The sequence below is a fragment of the Nerophis ophidion genome, linkage group LG11 (assembly GCF_033978795.1).
Source record: "Nerophis ophidion isolate RoL-2023_Sa linkage group LG11, RoL_Noph_v1.0, whole genome shotgun sequence".
In the NCBI taxonomy this organism is placed as follows: domain Eukaryota; kingdom Metazoa; phylum Chordata; class Actinopteri; order Syngnathiformes; family Syngnathidae; genus Nerophis; species Nerophis ophidion.
In genome coordinates, this window is record NC_084621.1 from 37,287,091 (window position 1) to 37,304,057 (window position 16,967).

At 40.3% G+C, this 16,967-nt stretch overlaps 1 protein-coding gene across 5 annotated transcripts in view; it reads left to right on the forward strand.

The window, feature by feature from the left end:
* Window positions 1–11,378: 11,378 nt before the first annotated feature.
* kif13a (kinesin family member 13A) overlaps window positions 11,379–16,967 on the forward strand; it is a 121,212-nt gene continuing 115,623 nt past the window's right edge. For all 5 annotated transcript variants that reach the window (XM_061915806.1, XM_061915809.1, XM_061915807.1 and 2 more), the window contains exons 1-2: window positions 11,379–11,888; window positions 12,033–12,123. In XM_061915806.1, coding sequence (XP_061771790.1) covers window positions 11,834–11,888; window positions 12,033–12,123 — 146 coding nt within the window. In that variant the 5' untranslated portion in view covers window positions 11,379–11,833. The remainder of the gene's footprint in view (window positions 11,889–12,032; window positions 12,124–16,967) is intronic.

Consider the following 16,967-nt stretch of genomic DNA (forward strand, 5'->3'; position numbering starts at 1 on the left):
TTCCTACTTTAATTCTCCGCGGTCGTCTGGTCGAAAAGGAGGAGGATTAGCAGTCGTTTTTAAAAATTACTTTAAATGCCGTCAGAGCCGCCTGCAATCCTCCATTTCAAGCTTCGAACTGTACATGTTTGAGCTGGAGGGGGTGTGGCCTCCAGCTCGGGCTGAATTTCGGGAGAAAATTTCTTCCGGGAGGTTTTCGGGAGAGGCGCTGAATTTCGGGAGTCTCACACAAAATCCGGGAGGGTTGGCAAGTATGGTTTATGACCATCTTTCTCCAAAACACAACATAGAATGTGAGATATAACAGCATAATGCGTACATTTATCATTTGTTTTCAAAATGGTTACAAAAAAGTGGCACCCCATTTTTATGACATGATGGGGTCCCTGGGACCCCATTTAGAAAGTTCCTAGCGCCAACACTGATGAAATATTGGTGTGTGCAAAACAGCAGCAGGCGGCTGTGGCCTGCGGGCCAGCGTGGCGCGGTTGGGAGAGTGGCTGTGCCAGCAACCTGAGGGTTCCTGATTTAATTCCCACCTTCTACCATCTTCGTCACGTCCGTTGTGTCCTAGAGCAAGACACTTCACCCTTGCTCCTGATGTGTGCTGGCTAACGCCTTGCATGGCAGCTCCCGCCATCAGTGTGTGAAAGTGTGTGTGAATGGGTGAATGTGGAAAAAGGGTCAAAGCGTTTTGAGTTTCTTAAAAAGGTAGAAAAGCGCTATACATGTATAAACCATTTAATACTAATCAAATATGATCCCGGGAGCCACAGATAATTCATTTGCGGGTCCAGATCTGGACCGCGAGCCTTGACTTTTACATTACTGATCCACACCATTATGCTATTTCCTCTCATGGCACCCCCAACACATGGGGGTGGGGGGGCTGTCAGGCTTGCCACTGACAGTTTGTTTGTGTTTTAGTTTTTCCTCTCTGTGTTTAGTATTTCCTGTCGTTAGTTCCTGTCAGCACTCTTATTTTGGTTCAGCTTCCTGTTTGTCTCCCTGAGTGCTTTGTTTCCCCTCAGGTGCGGCTGATTGGCACCCGGCCACACCTGGTGTCAATCAGCCCGCTCCTATTTGTACTTGCTTTGTCTTTCAGTTAGTGCTGGATTATTGATTTGTCTTGTCGATGACTTCCGTATTGTTGCTCCTGTCGTGTCGTTTCATGTCGAGTCATTGCAGCGTAGCGGTAAGCTATCTTTCGGTATCTGTTTGTAGCTTACTTTTTTTTTGTTCCCTGCTTCCGTTTTGTTTTCACTCTACAAGTAACGACTTCTGTTTTCCTGTTTGCTACCCGCTAGCTTCCACGCTAAGCCCCTTTTTGTTTCTTGCTAGCTTCCATGCTAAAGACCCTTTTGTTTGTTATCCGCCTTGTGCGCGTCCAAGTTAGTACCCTTTTTTTTGTTCTTATTCTATATTTTGATTAAATCATGTTTTCTCACTCCATGCCTGCCTCCATCTCTGCATTTAGGGGTTTGTCACAAACAAACTCTGACAGGGCCAGCCCCATTATTTAAGAAGACACACACACACATCACGGGGGCCTGCCCCACTATTTGAGAAGCACTGAATGGCCCGAAAGGTAGCTAAGATAGGTTCCATCGACCCCCCCGAGACCACGAAAGGGACAAGCGGTAGTAAATGGATGGATGGATGGATGAATGAGATGGAATGGTGTTGTCAATGTAAACATTGCCATACCAATATAGCAACTGTATCGCAATATCAATGAAATACTGAAAAGTGTAACAATACTAAGTTTGTTTGCAATGTTTCCCGTAGGAACTAATATAAACACCATGGAACATTCTGTTAAATACACGTGCAGTTTTGTAGTTAACCGCCACTTACAAGTGTAAAAAGAAGTTAACTCGCTGTAGAATCGACTTTACAAAGAATAACTGATGACAAGTAATGAAAGGTGAATCATGTCATTTCATGTCCAGCAGAGCTCTTAAGGCGTCGGGGAGTGAAGTTCACACCACGTACTATCGCACAGACATACTCGTTGGTATCCGTTCAACTAGCTGTCATGCAAGTATAAAAATAAGTTAACCAGAGTTTTTTATATGACACCCTCCATTGTTGATATCGAATATTGGTCCAATATCAACAAATCTCAAATAAAAGCTCCGATGCAAAGAATTCTGCATTATGTCTGATTGTGCAGAGTTCAACAGCCAGTTAACATCTAAGGCATTTTTCGGACTGTAAGCCGCGACTTGTTTCCTACACTTTGCACCCTGCGGCCTATAAAACTGTATGGCTAATTTATGGATGTTTCTTTTCTTCGCTGATAACTGTTTGTATTCAACAAATAGTTTTAACACCAACAAAGACACTGAAAAGGCGTGTTATTGTTTGTTCTATGGCGCCATCTTTTGGACAAGTTTGCTCACTGCAGGTAGTTCCTGTTTTGTGCCTGGATCTGGAAGTATATTCCGTTTTGTTTACTATTCGTCCATTGCGTTTTTGGAAGGCTTCTTCATTCCTCACTCCAACCAAAGTTTGTAAGTTTTACAATATATCTAAGCGTCCCATGTGTGATGTCTGTTGGAGTGTTTTCATACAATTCTGTACATGCTATAGTAATGTAATAAAGCAAGCGTGGTTTGCATTAGCTAATATGCTACCAAATTGTATGAGTGTCTGTGTTAGTATTAACTTACAATGGTATTTTTTGGTTTGTATTTTTTCAGTTTCGTAAATTCAGCAAAACGTCACCGTGGAGTTATTGAGTCTGTTTAGCTGATTGAAGAGCTAGCTTCCGCAGAGAGTGGGTCCATAACGATGACTTGTTTTGTTTGATCGGCCGTTTTACTGCCGTGTGACAGGCAGGGTTTGAAAACAATTACGGTATGTAAATAAACATTTACAATATTATTCGTACCGGTATACAGTACATCTGCAGCTTATGGTCCGGTGCGACTAATATAAGTGAACATATTTTAGTCTTCCAAAATGTGGTGGGTGTGGCTTAAATACCGGTGTGCTCTATAGCCCGGAAAGTACGGTAAATTTCCTCCAATAAGCACACAAGGTTGGTCTTGATGACTTGACTAAGATGGAATTTCTCCCATTTACATAAGGTAAACTTTGAGAAAGCAGCTACACAACAGGTAAGCACACAATAGCACACAAGCTGGACAAATATAATAATAATAATAAGTGTGATTATAGTGCAGTCTAAACTGGGACATTTGTCAATATAAACAAGTATCAAATGATTATATTTGCATAATAGTAACACAACAAAGTCTCTAATGTCGTAACGAAGACTATGGTGTGGTTTGTCTTCCCGGAATGCAAAGGAACAGGACCGGTCATGGCGTGAAGGTAAAGACATGTTTAATCTATTACTACGAAAAAGTATAAACAAAAGGCGCGCACAAGGCGGAGAACAAACTTGGTTAAGAAAACAAAAACGAGCACAAAGGCAGAACTATGGGCATAGAAACGGAAGACACTAACTGTGGCATTAATAAACAAAAACTTACTTCAGGTGACGTGAGCAGGGCAGCATGAACTATGACATGAAACAGGCATGAAACAGAGTGGTCATAAACAGGTGATGACGCCAGAACGACCAACTGAAAAACCAGGTTTAAATAATAATGACATGATTGAAACAGGTGTGTGAGTCCAACACGTGAGACAGGTGAAAGTAATGGGTGAACAAACAGTAACTAATGGAGTCTTGAAGTAACAGAACATAACTAAACAAAACATGATCACAAGACATGACATCCAAGGCAGAAGTGTATTAGAAATTTACTGCGTCGTGAGGTGGTTCGGGCATTTGGTCCGGATGCCACCCCAATGCCTCCCTAAGGAGGTGATTAGGGCACGTCCGTCCAGCAGGAGGCCAAGGGGAAGACCCAGGACACGTTGGGAAGACTATGACTATGGGAACGCCTCGGGATCCCCCGGGAGGAGCTGGACGAAGTGGCTGGGAAGAGGGAAATCTGGGCTTCCCTGCTTAGGCTGCTGCCCCCGCGACCCTACCTTGGATAAGTGGAAGAAGATGGATGGATGGATGGATGGATGGATGGAAGTTTGATCGTTTAGATCAGTTCAGATGCTCACTTAGCTGAAGTCCTGCTGGAGTTGTTGCATTCTTAGTAACGTCACACCTGATGTTGAAGAACCTATGGTGTTGTGAATTCCATTTCCCGTTATATGGTTTTCATCACTCTTTTACACAGTCGCGTCACTACTACGTACATCTGTGATGGCATTTTAAAAAAAAGCCACATAAAAATCACACAGGATGACAGTTTGAACCCTACTTAGCAGACAGTTTTATTTCTGCTTCTATGGTTCTCCTCATACTTTAACTCAGTCCATGTCAAATAGTGGGGCGTAACCCCATGGGGGGGCACATGTGACCTCGGGCAACATGCCTTTTTTGCTGTACCAGAATATAAAGAATGGAATGTAACACTTGGCTTCACTGTGACCATGGTGGGAGAGGAGGAAATGTTAATATATTTATATAGAATAGTTATGGTATAATTATAACAATTTTATAAACATTTTATACTATTTATAGTCATGGTGAAGAATGGGTGCGGCACAAAATATTTCATTTTTTCGAGGGGCGGCGTGGCAGAAAATATTTGAAAAGCACTAAAAGCTGTTTTGCAGGAATATTCTATTGTATTACTTTAGAGGGGAAGTGGACACAATGGAATTGTTATGCATCTTTACAAGAATATTTTCCTTATGAGGAAAGCATACAATATTTTTGCAACACTTTCATAATAATGCTATTACATTTTTGTTTGCAAGTATCATAGTTCTCCGCCAAGTTGTAAGGGGCATCAAATTAAGTGTATCACGATTATTTTATGAGGATTTTATTTTTATTCATGATTTTCTTCGCCTTCTTGTAAATTTTACGCGTCTGTAAAGCACTTTGAATATGTCTTGTGTATAAATAAACCTGCCTTGCCTTGCCTAATAAATTGGCTTTAACAACAATTTTCTAACATTTACTTTTTTTGTTTTTTAAGGTTTTTGGCATTTAAAAAATTACACCACCTCCAGGACCATTCAAACTTGACCGTTGTTGTTGGCTTTTTGGCATTGTAAGTATTAAAATAACATATTCTGCCATTGGTTTGTGCGGTGACATATTTAGTTTGTGTTGTTAAGGTTTTTAAGTATCCATCCATCCATTTTCTACCGCTTGTCCAAATTGGGGTCGCGGGGGGTGCTGGAGCCTATCTTAGCTGCATTCGGGCGGAAGGCAGTGTGCACTCTGGACAAGTCACCACTTCATCGCAGGTCCAACACAGATAGACAGACAACATTCACACTCACATTCACACACTAGGGCCAATTTAGTGTTGCCACTCAACCTATCCCCAGGTGCATGTCTTTGGAATTGGGAGGAAGCCAGAGTACCCGGAGGGAATCCACGCAGTCACGGGGAGAACATGCAAACTTCACACAGAAAGACCCTGAGCCCGGGATTGAACTCAGGACTACTCGGGACCTTCGTATTGTGAAGCACATGCACTAACCCCTGTTCCACCGTGCTGCGGGAATTCTAAAACACACAACTCCAAAAGGGACAAGCGGTAGAAAATGGATGAATGGATGGATTTTCTGTCATGGGACATCATCCAGTTACACCCCGCCTTGCCCAAATCTCTCCAAACCTGTCCCAAATGTTTGTGCTGGTTTGTGTTGTCGACCAAAAATGTTGTCAATATCGATCCACACATCACAATGAATTTGAATGATGATTAAAATTTATAACAATTACAATGCTAGAGTGCTGTTAAAAATTATGTTTCTCAGTTGTGGTCCATATTGGCCATAGTAGTCCTTAGGTGTAACACACTTTTCCACCACAAGGGGCAGAAATTACAATCTCAAACACACATTGATTTATTGATTGAAACTTTTATAAGTAGATTGCACAGTACAGTACATATTCCGTACAATTGACCACTAAATGGTAACACCCGAATAAGTTTTTCAATGTGTTTAAGTCGGGGTCCACGTTAATCAATTCATGGTAAAGAAGTCTTTAGCTAAAGTCATATGGAAGTTTCTTTTGGGCAAAAATTACGACTAAAGTGGTGAAGCTGTATTTTAATGTGCACTTTATAGACTGTATATTTAAGAAAAAAATTGAATGATCTGTTTTTTTGTAGCACCACATAATTGTATGTAAATGTATTTTTGTCGGGTTTGAGTCCCTTCTTCTTTAGTACATTTATCCATCCATCCATCCATTTTTTACGGCTTATTCCCTTTGGGGTCGCGGGGAGGGGGGGGGGGGGCTGGTGCCTATCTCAGCCACAATCGGGCGAAAGGCGGCGTACACCTTGGACAAGTTGCCACCTCATCGCAGGGCCAACACAGATAGACAGACAACATTCACACTCACATTCACACACTAGGGCCAATTTAGTGTTGCCAATCAACCTATCCCCAGGTGCATGTCTTTGGAAGTGGGAGGAAGCCGGAGTACCCAGAGGGAACCCACGCAGTCACGGGGAGGACATGCAAACTCCACACAGAAAGGTCCCAAGCCCGGGATTGAACCCTGACTACTCAGGACCTTTGTATTGTGAGGCAGACGCACTAACCCCTGTTCCACCGTGAAGCCTGCAGTACATTTAGTTAGTACTTATTTTCTTGACCTCAATCTAATTATATCTAACCTTGTTAAATATAATTGTTGACTGTGCTTAGAGTCAAGAGTAAGATTACTAATTGTGTAGATATTTACGTAGTGGTTAAATTGGGCCCTATAGTCAAAAAAGTTTTCGAACCCCTCATCAAAACCCTGACAGTTTAAGTTGTGTTTTTTGGACAACACAAGCCACCAAAAATGTGGCACAAACGTTTGGGACAAGTTTGTAGAGATATGGAAATCCCAGCAGGCACAAGACATTCAGACAACGTTGAGAACTTGTTGAATTAGGTGCTGACGTTGAGAAACTCAAAACTTACGTTGGAAAAACATGCTTTTTGACGTTTAATCAAAGTTGGGTTCTGATGTTGAGTTGACCATAGAATTGTGGTCATTTCCCAACCAATATTCAACAACACAAATACAACGTTGAAACAGCATGCTTTTTTATTACGTTTATTCAATGTCAGGTTGTGACGTTGATTTGACCTTTGACTTTTGATAATTTCCTGACCAACAACTTAAATCTAACTTGAGACATCAACATTTTTTCAATATACTAATACAACTATTTTGCAATGTTGTTTCGAAGTCACTTTAAAAAAAAAACATGTATGTAAAATCGACATCGTATCAATGCCTTGTGCCTGCTAGGAAAGTGTGTTTGTGTGTGTGTGTGTTACTTCATAATACATCTATCCATATGGGACTTTAGATAAAACTGTTAAAGTACCAATGATTGTCACACACACACTAGGTGTGGCGAAAATATTCTCTGCATTTGACCCAGCACCCTTGATCAGCCCCTAGGAGGTGAGGGGAGCAGTTAGCAGCAGCGGTGGCCGCGCCCAGGAATCATTTTTGGTGATTTAACCCCCAATTCCAACCCTTTGATGCTGAATGCCAAGCAAGAAGGTAATGTGTCCCATTTTTATATGTTACCAAACTTTAATCAAATAAATAACGTACATTCAAGTAAAACATGGAAAAAATTCCTAAAGCTGAAAATATCGGACTTCTTTTTAACTTACTTTAAATTATGCAGGCGAGTAGTAATAATTATCCATTCATCCATCTATTTTCTTCTGCTTGTTCCTTTCGAGGTCACGGGATTATCCAAATGACCAAATGTGATTAATCTGAATAAATCTTTGATCATTTGACAGCGCTAAATTAAACATTAAAACCTTAATAGTTGCAAAGTTTTTTGCCAGAACAAACGTTTGAGACAAGTTTGGGGAGGTTTGGACAAGGTGTGTTGGAGAGGGGTGTAATTTGACCTTTGACTTTTGATCATTTCCCGACCGAAAAGAGCAGCCGTCGGCTCTGGCTGAAGAGGAATGACCCCAATTGGGCCCCCAACTAGTGCATCAGGAGGTATGCGGTCAGGCAGACCCAAAATATGACTCAGGAAACCGGACGCCCCTGCCATGCATACTGTAGTCCACTGATTGGCACTGATATGTCTGCCAACAAGGTGACTCTCATGGCTAATTGGACTTGGGTTGCAAGCTCAGGTCTGATCATTCTGTAGCTGGCCGCCTCTGGAGAGGGTGTATAGTGTTAAAGGCCGAAACACCCAGTGACCCAGAGGAACACTACTGATGATGCGCACCTGTAAATTATTTTATCCTTCAGGTCTTCTATTCACGTTCACTTTTCACCTACAAGGCCACCAAGTGTATGTGCTCGCAAAGGATGCAAACACCTCATTCTGTTTTTAATTTGTTTTAGGAGTCTTTTTACGTGGGCTTCACGGTGGCAGAGGGGTTAGTGCGTCTGCCTCACAATACGAAGTTCCTGCAGTCCTGGGTTCAAATCCAGGCTCGGGATCTTTCTGTGTGGAGTTTGCATGTTCTCCCCGTGAATGCGTGGGTTCCCTCCGGGTACTTCGGCTTCCTCCCACTTCCAAAGACATGCACCTGGGGATGGGTTAATTGGCAACACTAAATTGGCCCTAGTGTGTGAATGTGAGTGTGAATGTTGTCTGTCTATCTGTGTTGGCCCTGCGATGAGGTGGCGACTTGTCCAGGGTGTATCCTGTCTTCCGCCCGATTGTAGCTGAGATAGGCGCCAGCGCCCCCCGCGACCCCAAAAGGGAATAAGCGGTAGAAAAATGGATGGATGGAGTCTTTTTACGTGTTTTTAGGAGTATTCTTATGTGTTTTAGGAGTTTTTCACATGTTTTAGGAGTCTTTATGTGTTTTAGGAGTCTTAGTATGTGTTTTAGGAGTCTTGTTATGTGTTTTAGGAGTAATTTACATTTTAGATGTCACTGTGCATCTCTTCGGAGTCATTTTATGTTTTAGAAGTTGGTTGTTGTGTTTTTAAATGTTTCACTAGTCATTCTAATGTGTTAAGTCACTTTATGCATTTGTGTTTCGCACAAGAGGTAGAACATCTCACTCTGCGTTTTCTGGAATCTGAATATTTTCTACTGCTTGTTCCTTTCGAGGTCACAGGGTTATCCAAATGACCAAATGTGATTAATCTGAATAAATCTTTGATTATTTGACAGCGCTAAATTAAACATTAAAACCTTAATAGTTGCAAAGTTTTTTGCCAGAACAAACGTTTGAGACAAGTTTGGGGAGGTTTGGACAAGGTGTGTTGGAGAGGGGTGTACTGTGACCTTTGACTTGAGATCATTTCGTGACCAACAACTTGGATCTAAATTGAGACATCAACGTTTTTTCAATATACTAATACAACCATTTTGCAGCGTTGTTTCGAAGTCACTTTAAAAAAAAACCATGTATGTAAAATCGACATTGTATCAATGCCTTGTGCCTGCTGGGAAAGTGTGTTTGTGTGTGTCTTACTTCATATTACATCCATATGGGACTTTAGATAAAACTGTTGAAGTTAAAGTACCAATGATTGTCACACACACACTACGTGTGGCGAAATTATTCTCTGCATTTGACCCATCACCCTTGATCACCCCCTAGGAGGTGAGTGGAGCAGTAAGCAGCAGCGGTGGGCGCGCCCAGGAATCATTTTTGGTGATTTAACCCCCAATTCCAACCCTTTAATGCTGTGTGCCAAGCAAGAAGGTAATGGGTCCCATTTTTATATGTTACCAAACTTTAATCAAATAAATAACGTACATTCAAGTAAAACATAGAAAAAAATCCTAAAGCTGAAAATATCGGACTTCTTTTTAACGTACTTTAAATTATGCAAGTGAGTAGTAACCTGTGAATAATTATCCATTCATCCATCTGTTTTCTACTGCTTGTCCCTTTCGAGATCACGGGATTATCCAAATGACCAAATGTGATTAAAGGCCTACTGAAACCCTCTACTACCCACCACGCAGTCTGATAGTTTATATATCAATGATGAAATATCAACATTGCAACACATGCCAATACGGCCTTTTTAGTTTAACTAAATTACAAATTTAAATTTCCCGGGAGTTTCGCCTTGAAAACATCGTGTAATGACGACGTGTACGCAAGACGTCACGGGGTTTAAGGAAATATGAGCGCTGCACACACACACAGCTAAAAGTCGTCTGCTTTAACGGCATAATTACACAGTATTTTGGAGATCTGTGTTGCTGAATCTTTTGCAATTTGTTCAATTAATATTGGAGAAGTCACAGTAGAAAGATGGAGTTTGGAAGCTTTAGCCTTTAGCCACACAGACACACGGTGATTCCTTGTTTAAAATTCCTGGAGGTGAAACTTTACTATGGATCAGAGCGCGGTCAAGCAAACATGAATCACGACGGAATTTCAACCAGCAGTTTTAGGTGAGACAATTGTGGTAAAAAGTCGCTTCTTAGCGGAGAAAAGCTGAGCTTGTGCCGTCCATAAAGCTGCCGTCGACTCCCCTGAGACATTGGCGTCAAGACACCCGTGGACGTACACCTCCGACTATCAGGTACTATTTAACACACTAAAACACTAGCAACACAATAGAAAAATAAGGGATTTCCCAGAATTAACCTAGTAAATGTGTCTAAAAACATCGAAATCCGTCCCAATGCAATCGTGTTTGTTTTTTTTTAATCATTTTTTTTCCCTAGTCCGTCGCTATCAATATCCTCAAGCACGAATCTTTCATCCTCGCTCAAATTAATGGGGACATTGTCGTTTTCTCGGTCCGAATAGCACTTTTTGTTGGAGGCTCCCATTAAAAACAATGTGAATATGTAAGGAGCCCCCACACGTGTGACATCATTGTCTGCGACTTCCGGTAGAGGCAGGGCATTTCTCTTAACACCAAAAGTTGCGAACATTATCATGGATGTTCTCTACTAAATCCTTTCAGCAAAAATATAGCAATATCGCAAAAATTATCAAGTATGACACATAGAATGGACCTGCTATCCCCGTTTAAATAAGAAAATCTAATTTCAGTAGGCCTTTAATATGAATAAATCTTTGATCATTTGACAGCGCTAAATTAAACATTAAAACCTTAATAGTTGCAAAGTTTTTTGACAGAACAAACGTTTGGGACAAGTTTGGGGAGGTTTGGAGTTGGACAAGGTGTGTTGGAGAGGGGTGTATATGACGTCACTAGTCAGAAACATTCGCATAGAATTACTTAAAATCCTTAACAGCCTAAACAAACCTTTTTACTACTCAAACCAGCAAAAACAAGTGTTGGTGTTATTTTAATTATTTATTTGTGTTATTTTAATATTTGCAATTAGAAAGGGGGAGGGGACTTCACACAGGTCTTATAAGGTCTTTTTCCACGCAACTCTCGTATGGTGTACTTGTATTATATCTGTGTGAGTTTTGATGTCGTGTTGACTTACAGACACGAGCATTAAGCTCACGAAGAGGAATGTTCCATCACATGTCAGCTCCGTGACTTCCACCAATGAGCGGCGTGTTGGTCAACGCTGAGCCGTCTTCCGTGCAGCTTCTCCCGCCTGCCAGAGGAGAGCAGTCGAGCTCGGGGTGGAAGATGGCGGTGGTGGTGGGGATGCTGTTTGCAAGTGGATCTCTGCAGTTTTACCCCAAACCCACCCTGGCGGACGTGGACTACAACAATGAGCGACTTTATGTCTTTTCTACGCTTTTTGGTCGGTTTTAGCAAGGATACCTCGCCTTTTTTTTTTTTTGTCATCGGTCGTGTGCGTGCGTCGTCTTCTTGTCCGGAGACTTTTCCCCTCTGAGCTCCCACAGGCTGCGAGTGTGAAAGTGGACAAAAATGTCGGATACAAAAGTCAAAGTTGCAGTGAGAGTTCGGCCCATGAACCGCAGAGGTGAGTATTGGAAATGTTTAGCGTTCTCAACAACTTTTCCTCGAGTCGAATCGCACTTTTTTGGATTTGCATAATTAAAAGTCGGATTTCTACCCCCCCCCCCCCCCACCCCCCGGTTTTGCCTCCAAACGTGTTTTTGTGCAGAAATGGAGCTGAATACAAAATGCGTGGTGGACATGGAGGACAACCAAACGCTTCTGCACCCCCCGCCCTCCAATGCTAAAGGAGACAACAGGTAAATAAGTAATATTCATCCATCCATTTTCTACCGCTTGTCCATAATATCATTATGGATTATTACACCATTGTGTCCACGCACGATACACATTATGCTCTTGTTAGCATTACTGCCATATAACAAAGTAACTGAAGCCCCCATGTTAGCTGGTGGGCGGGGGTGGGGGGGCTGTTATGTAAATATCTGACCCCAGTGCAAGTGCAGAAATAACCACTTCCATCTAAAACAGGGGTGTCAAACGTATGGCCCCAGGGCCAGATCAGGCCCGCGAACAGGTTTTATCCCGGTCCGCGGGATGAGTTTGCTAAGTATAAATATGAGCCGAAATTGTTTAATGAAAAAAAACTGCCGTTCTAAATGTGTCCTCTAGATCAGTTGTTCTCAAATGGGGGTACTTGAAGGTATGCCAAGGGGTATGTGAGATTTTTCAAAAATATTCTAAATTAGCAACAATTCAAAAATCCTTTATAAATATATTTTTTGAATAATATTTCAAGAAAATATGAATGTAAGTTCATAAACTGTGAAAAAAATACAACAATATTCAGTGTTGACAGCTAGATTTTTTGCGGACATGTTCATTAAATATTTATGTTAAAGATTTCTTTTTTTGTGAATAAATGTTTCAAATTAAGTTCATGAATCCAGAATGGATCTCTATTACAATCCCCAAAGAGGGCACTTTAAGTTGATGATTACTTCTATGTGTAGAAATCTTTATTTATAATTGAATCACTTCTTTATTTTTCAACAAGTTGTTAGTTATTTTTATATCTTTTTTTTCCAAATAGTTCAAGAAAGACCACTACAAATGAGCAATATTTTGCATTGTTATACAATTTAATAAATCAGAAACTGATTACATAGTGCTGTATTTTACTTATTTATCTTTTTTTTTCAACCAAAAATGCTTTGCTATGATCAGGGGGTACCTGAATTAAAAAAAATTTCACAGGGGGTACATCACTGAAAAAAGGTTGAGAACCACTGCACTAAATCAGTGTTTTTTAACCTTTTCTGAGCCAAGGTACATCTTTTTCTTTGAAAAAATCCCGAGGCACACCACCAGCAGAAATCATTAAAGGGGAACATTATCACCAGACCTATGTAAGCGTCAATATATACCTTGGTGTTGCAGAAAAAAGACCATATGTTTTTTTAACCAATTTCCAAACTCTAGAAGGGTGAATTTGGCGATTTAAACGCCTTTCATTTGATAGCCTGTCGTAGCGATGACCTTTCACCCGTGACGTCACAACATGAAGCGATTCGCCATTTTCTCAATCTTATTACACGCACCAAGTCAAATCAGCTCTGTTATTTTCCGTTTTTTTCGACTTTTTTCCCGTACTTTGGAGACATCATGCCTCGTCGGTGTGTTGTCGGAGGGTGTAACAACATGCACCAGTGGCCATAAGATGCGAAAGTCCCTCGTTTGTTCCGCACACTTTACTGATGACAGCTATGCTACGACAGAGATGGCAAGAATGTGCGACACTCAAAGCAGATGCATTTCCAACGATAAAGTCAAACAAAACTGCAATATTGGAAAATAGACCACCACTGAATCTGCCGGAGTGCAATCTATTCAGGGACGACGGCAGTCTCTTCCCGCAGACAAGCGAAGTAAACCCCCTGGATATGTTGGCTAAGACGTGATTTGTGCCACTTCTTTTTCTGTCTCATTTTGTCCACCAAACTTATAAGGTTGTGCATGAATGCACAAAGGTGAGTTTTGTTGATGGTATTGACTTATGTAGAGTGTGTTAATCAGACATGTTTGGTCACAGCATGACTGCAAGCTAACCGATGCTAACATGCTATTTAGGCTAGCTGTATGTACATATTGCATCATTATGCCTCATTTGTAGCTATATTTGCATCCAGCCTTTCCCTCCACCCACATTTATTGCCAAACAAACACATACCAATCGTTGGTTAGAAGGCGATCGCCGAATTCGTCCTCGCTTCTTCCCGTGCCGCTGTCTGTCGTGATATGGCTCAATAGCTTCAGTTTCTTCTTCAATTTCATTTTCACTACCTGCCTCCACACTCCAACCATCCGTTTCAATGCATGCGTAATCTGTTGAATCGCTTACGGCGCTGAAATCCGAGTCTGAATCCGAGCTAATATCGCTATACCTTTCTGTGCTATCCGCCATGTTTGTTTCTGTGTGGTCATGCTGTGACGTCACAGGATAATGGACGGGTGGATATAACGACGGTTAAAATCAGGCACTTCGAAGCCGTTTTTCGGGATATTGCGTAATGGGTAAAATTTTGAGAAAAACTTTGAAAAATAAAATAAGCCACTGGGAACTGATTTTTATTGGTTTTAACCCTTCAGAAATTGTGATAATGTTCCCCTTTAAAAAAATGAAACTCAGTAGCAGATATTGACAATAAAAAGTAATTCTTGCAATTGTTGGATAGACTTAGACTTCCTTTTTATTGTCATTCAAATTTGAACTTTACAGTACAGATAAGAACGAAATTTTGTGGCATTAGCTCATGGTAGTGCAGGATAAAAAAGCAATAAGGTGCAGATATAAATAAATACATTACTGTACAGACAAATATATTGCACTTTTGCATATGCATCCAGGTTAACGGATGTATGTTTTATTGTCTTTATATTCCAGAGAGTTAATCCATTTTGGGGGGGAATTGAGGAGATTATTATGATGCGTTCAAGAGATTTACAGCCTGAGGGAAGAAGCTGTTACAGAACCTGGAGGTTCTGCTACGGAGGCTGTGGAACCTCTTTCTAGAGTCCAGCAGTGAAAACAGTCCTTGGTGGGGGTGGGAGGAGTCTCTACTGATTTTCTGAGCCCTGTTAAGGCAGCGGCTTTTTGCGAGATACTGGATAGGAGAAAGAGGAGTCCTGATGACGTTTTCTGCTGTCCTCACTATGAATTCAAACCATAACCAAGCATGCATGACTATAGCTCTTGTCTCAAAGTAGGTATACTGTGACCACCTGTCACATCACACCATGACTTGTTTTCAATTTGTTGCTATTTTTTTGTGTGTAGTGTTTAGTTCTTGTCTTGCGCTTCTACTTTGCAGCCAGTTCAGTTGTAGTTTAGTTTTGCATAGCCTTCCCTAAGCTTCAATGCATTTTTTTAGCGGCACTCGCCACATATTGTGATCACGACAAACCATGTTCCCGACATCTACAAAGTAATTAGCTACCTGCTGCCACCTACTGTTATGGAAGAGTATTAATCGGTTACTCTGCCGAGCTCAATTATAATCCGCAATGGCACATATGATTATAATTACTGGTTTGCAAAAAAAATATTTTTAACACAATTAGGTGAAATGACATAATATCCCACGGCACACTAGACTGTATCTCACGGCCACAGTAGTGCCGCGGCACAGTTGTTGAAAAACTCTGCTCTAGATGTCGCAATAGCAATTGTTTGTATCTTTGTAGATGATGCTACATATGTAAAAAAATAAAATAAACCACGTTAGTGCACCAGTTGAGGAAAATGAGCAAACGATATAAATAACATCCTGTAGTTTGATTTTGATATAATTGTTTTATCTTGACAGATCAAAAATTAACCCCAATGAGTAGACTGATAAACATTATCACATCATTTATTCAGAAAGTATAAATAACAACAAATAAAGATAGAATACTAATAACCGCAACATGTAAGTGTAAAAAAAACGAACAAACATTAGAATTTGTACATTTTAAGAATGTCCTTTTTCTATTTTTAAACCAAGTAAACAATCTGAAGTAATCTTTATTTTGAAGTTTTCGTGCCGTGATTTTACCAGTTTGGCTCACTTGGGAGTAGATTTTTCTCCATGTTTCCCCCGATATAAAAAAGGAGTTTGACACCCCTGATCTAAGAAATGATAGACCAGTGATTTTGAAACTGGTATGCCAGCTCCATCTAGTGTCACACCAAATAATCACAATTAATTATTCAAACACAGTGTTATGTGTGATGTTACAGTGGCCTAAAATATTCAATATACTTGTTAAATAAAACCTCTGCCTTGTTTATAATGAATACTTAAGCCTTCCATGCTACTGTGTTTTAATATTGGTCATTATGGTGATAGTTGACGAGCCAAGTGTTTTCCATGGTGGTGTTTGCTGACAAAAGTTGTGTGATAGAAAGTAGGGATGTGAACATAAGACCATTTCGTATCATGGTTATTGTGAATGTGCTCAAAAAGTGCCTATTTCCACACACTATTAACCAAGTTTCATTTTTAAAACTTGTATTCATGCCAACATTTGAGATAGCTTGCAGTTCGTGTGCAATGTTAGCTACCTCTTTCTTTCTTTTCTTTCTTTTCTTAGTTTATTTTTATTTATTTTTTTATTTATTTTTATTTTTTTTGTACTTTTATTTTTATTTTTTATTTTTTATTAAATCAACACAAAAACACATCAGTGCATCAACCCCCTTAGTTTATTTTGAACATGATCATGAATACACTTACAACATAATACATCAAACAATCCCACATCATTTCACATCACATCATGTCCGAAAAGGAGTAGGAAGAAGCAAAGCTTATTTAATCCTTATCCTACCCCTTTCCCACATCAGAGCGTCTACAATTATATACATTCATCCACTGACCTTTATAATAAAATTACATCCGTGAATGAGTAATACAACAGTTTTGTAATATGTAATTAATTAGTTCAGTCATTATTACCAAACTGAGATGAAGAATATCTTATTTCCAATAAGGTTGAAAGTGTTTTTCATAATTCTTCTTCTTTGTACTTTGTAAGCACTATTAATTTGAACAGCCTCGTAAACTGGATCATATCAGTACAATGTTTTAACTTTTTTCCT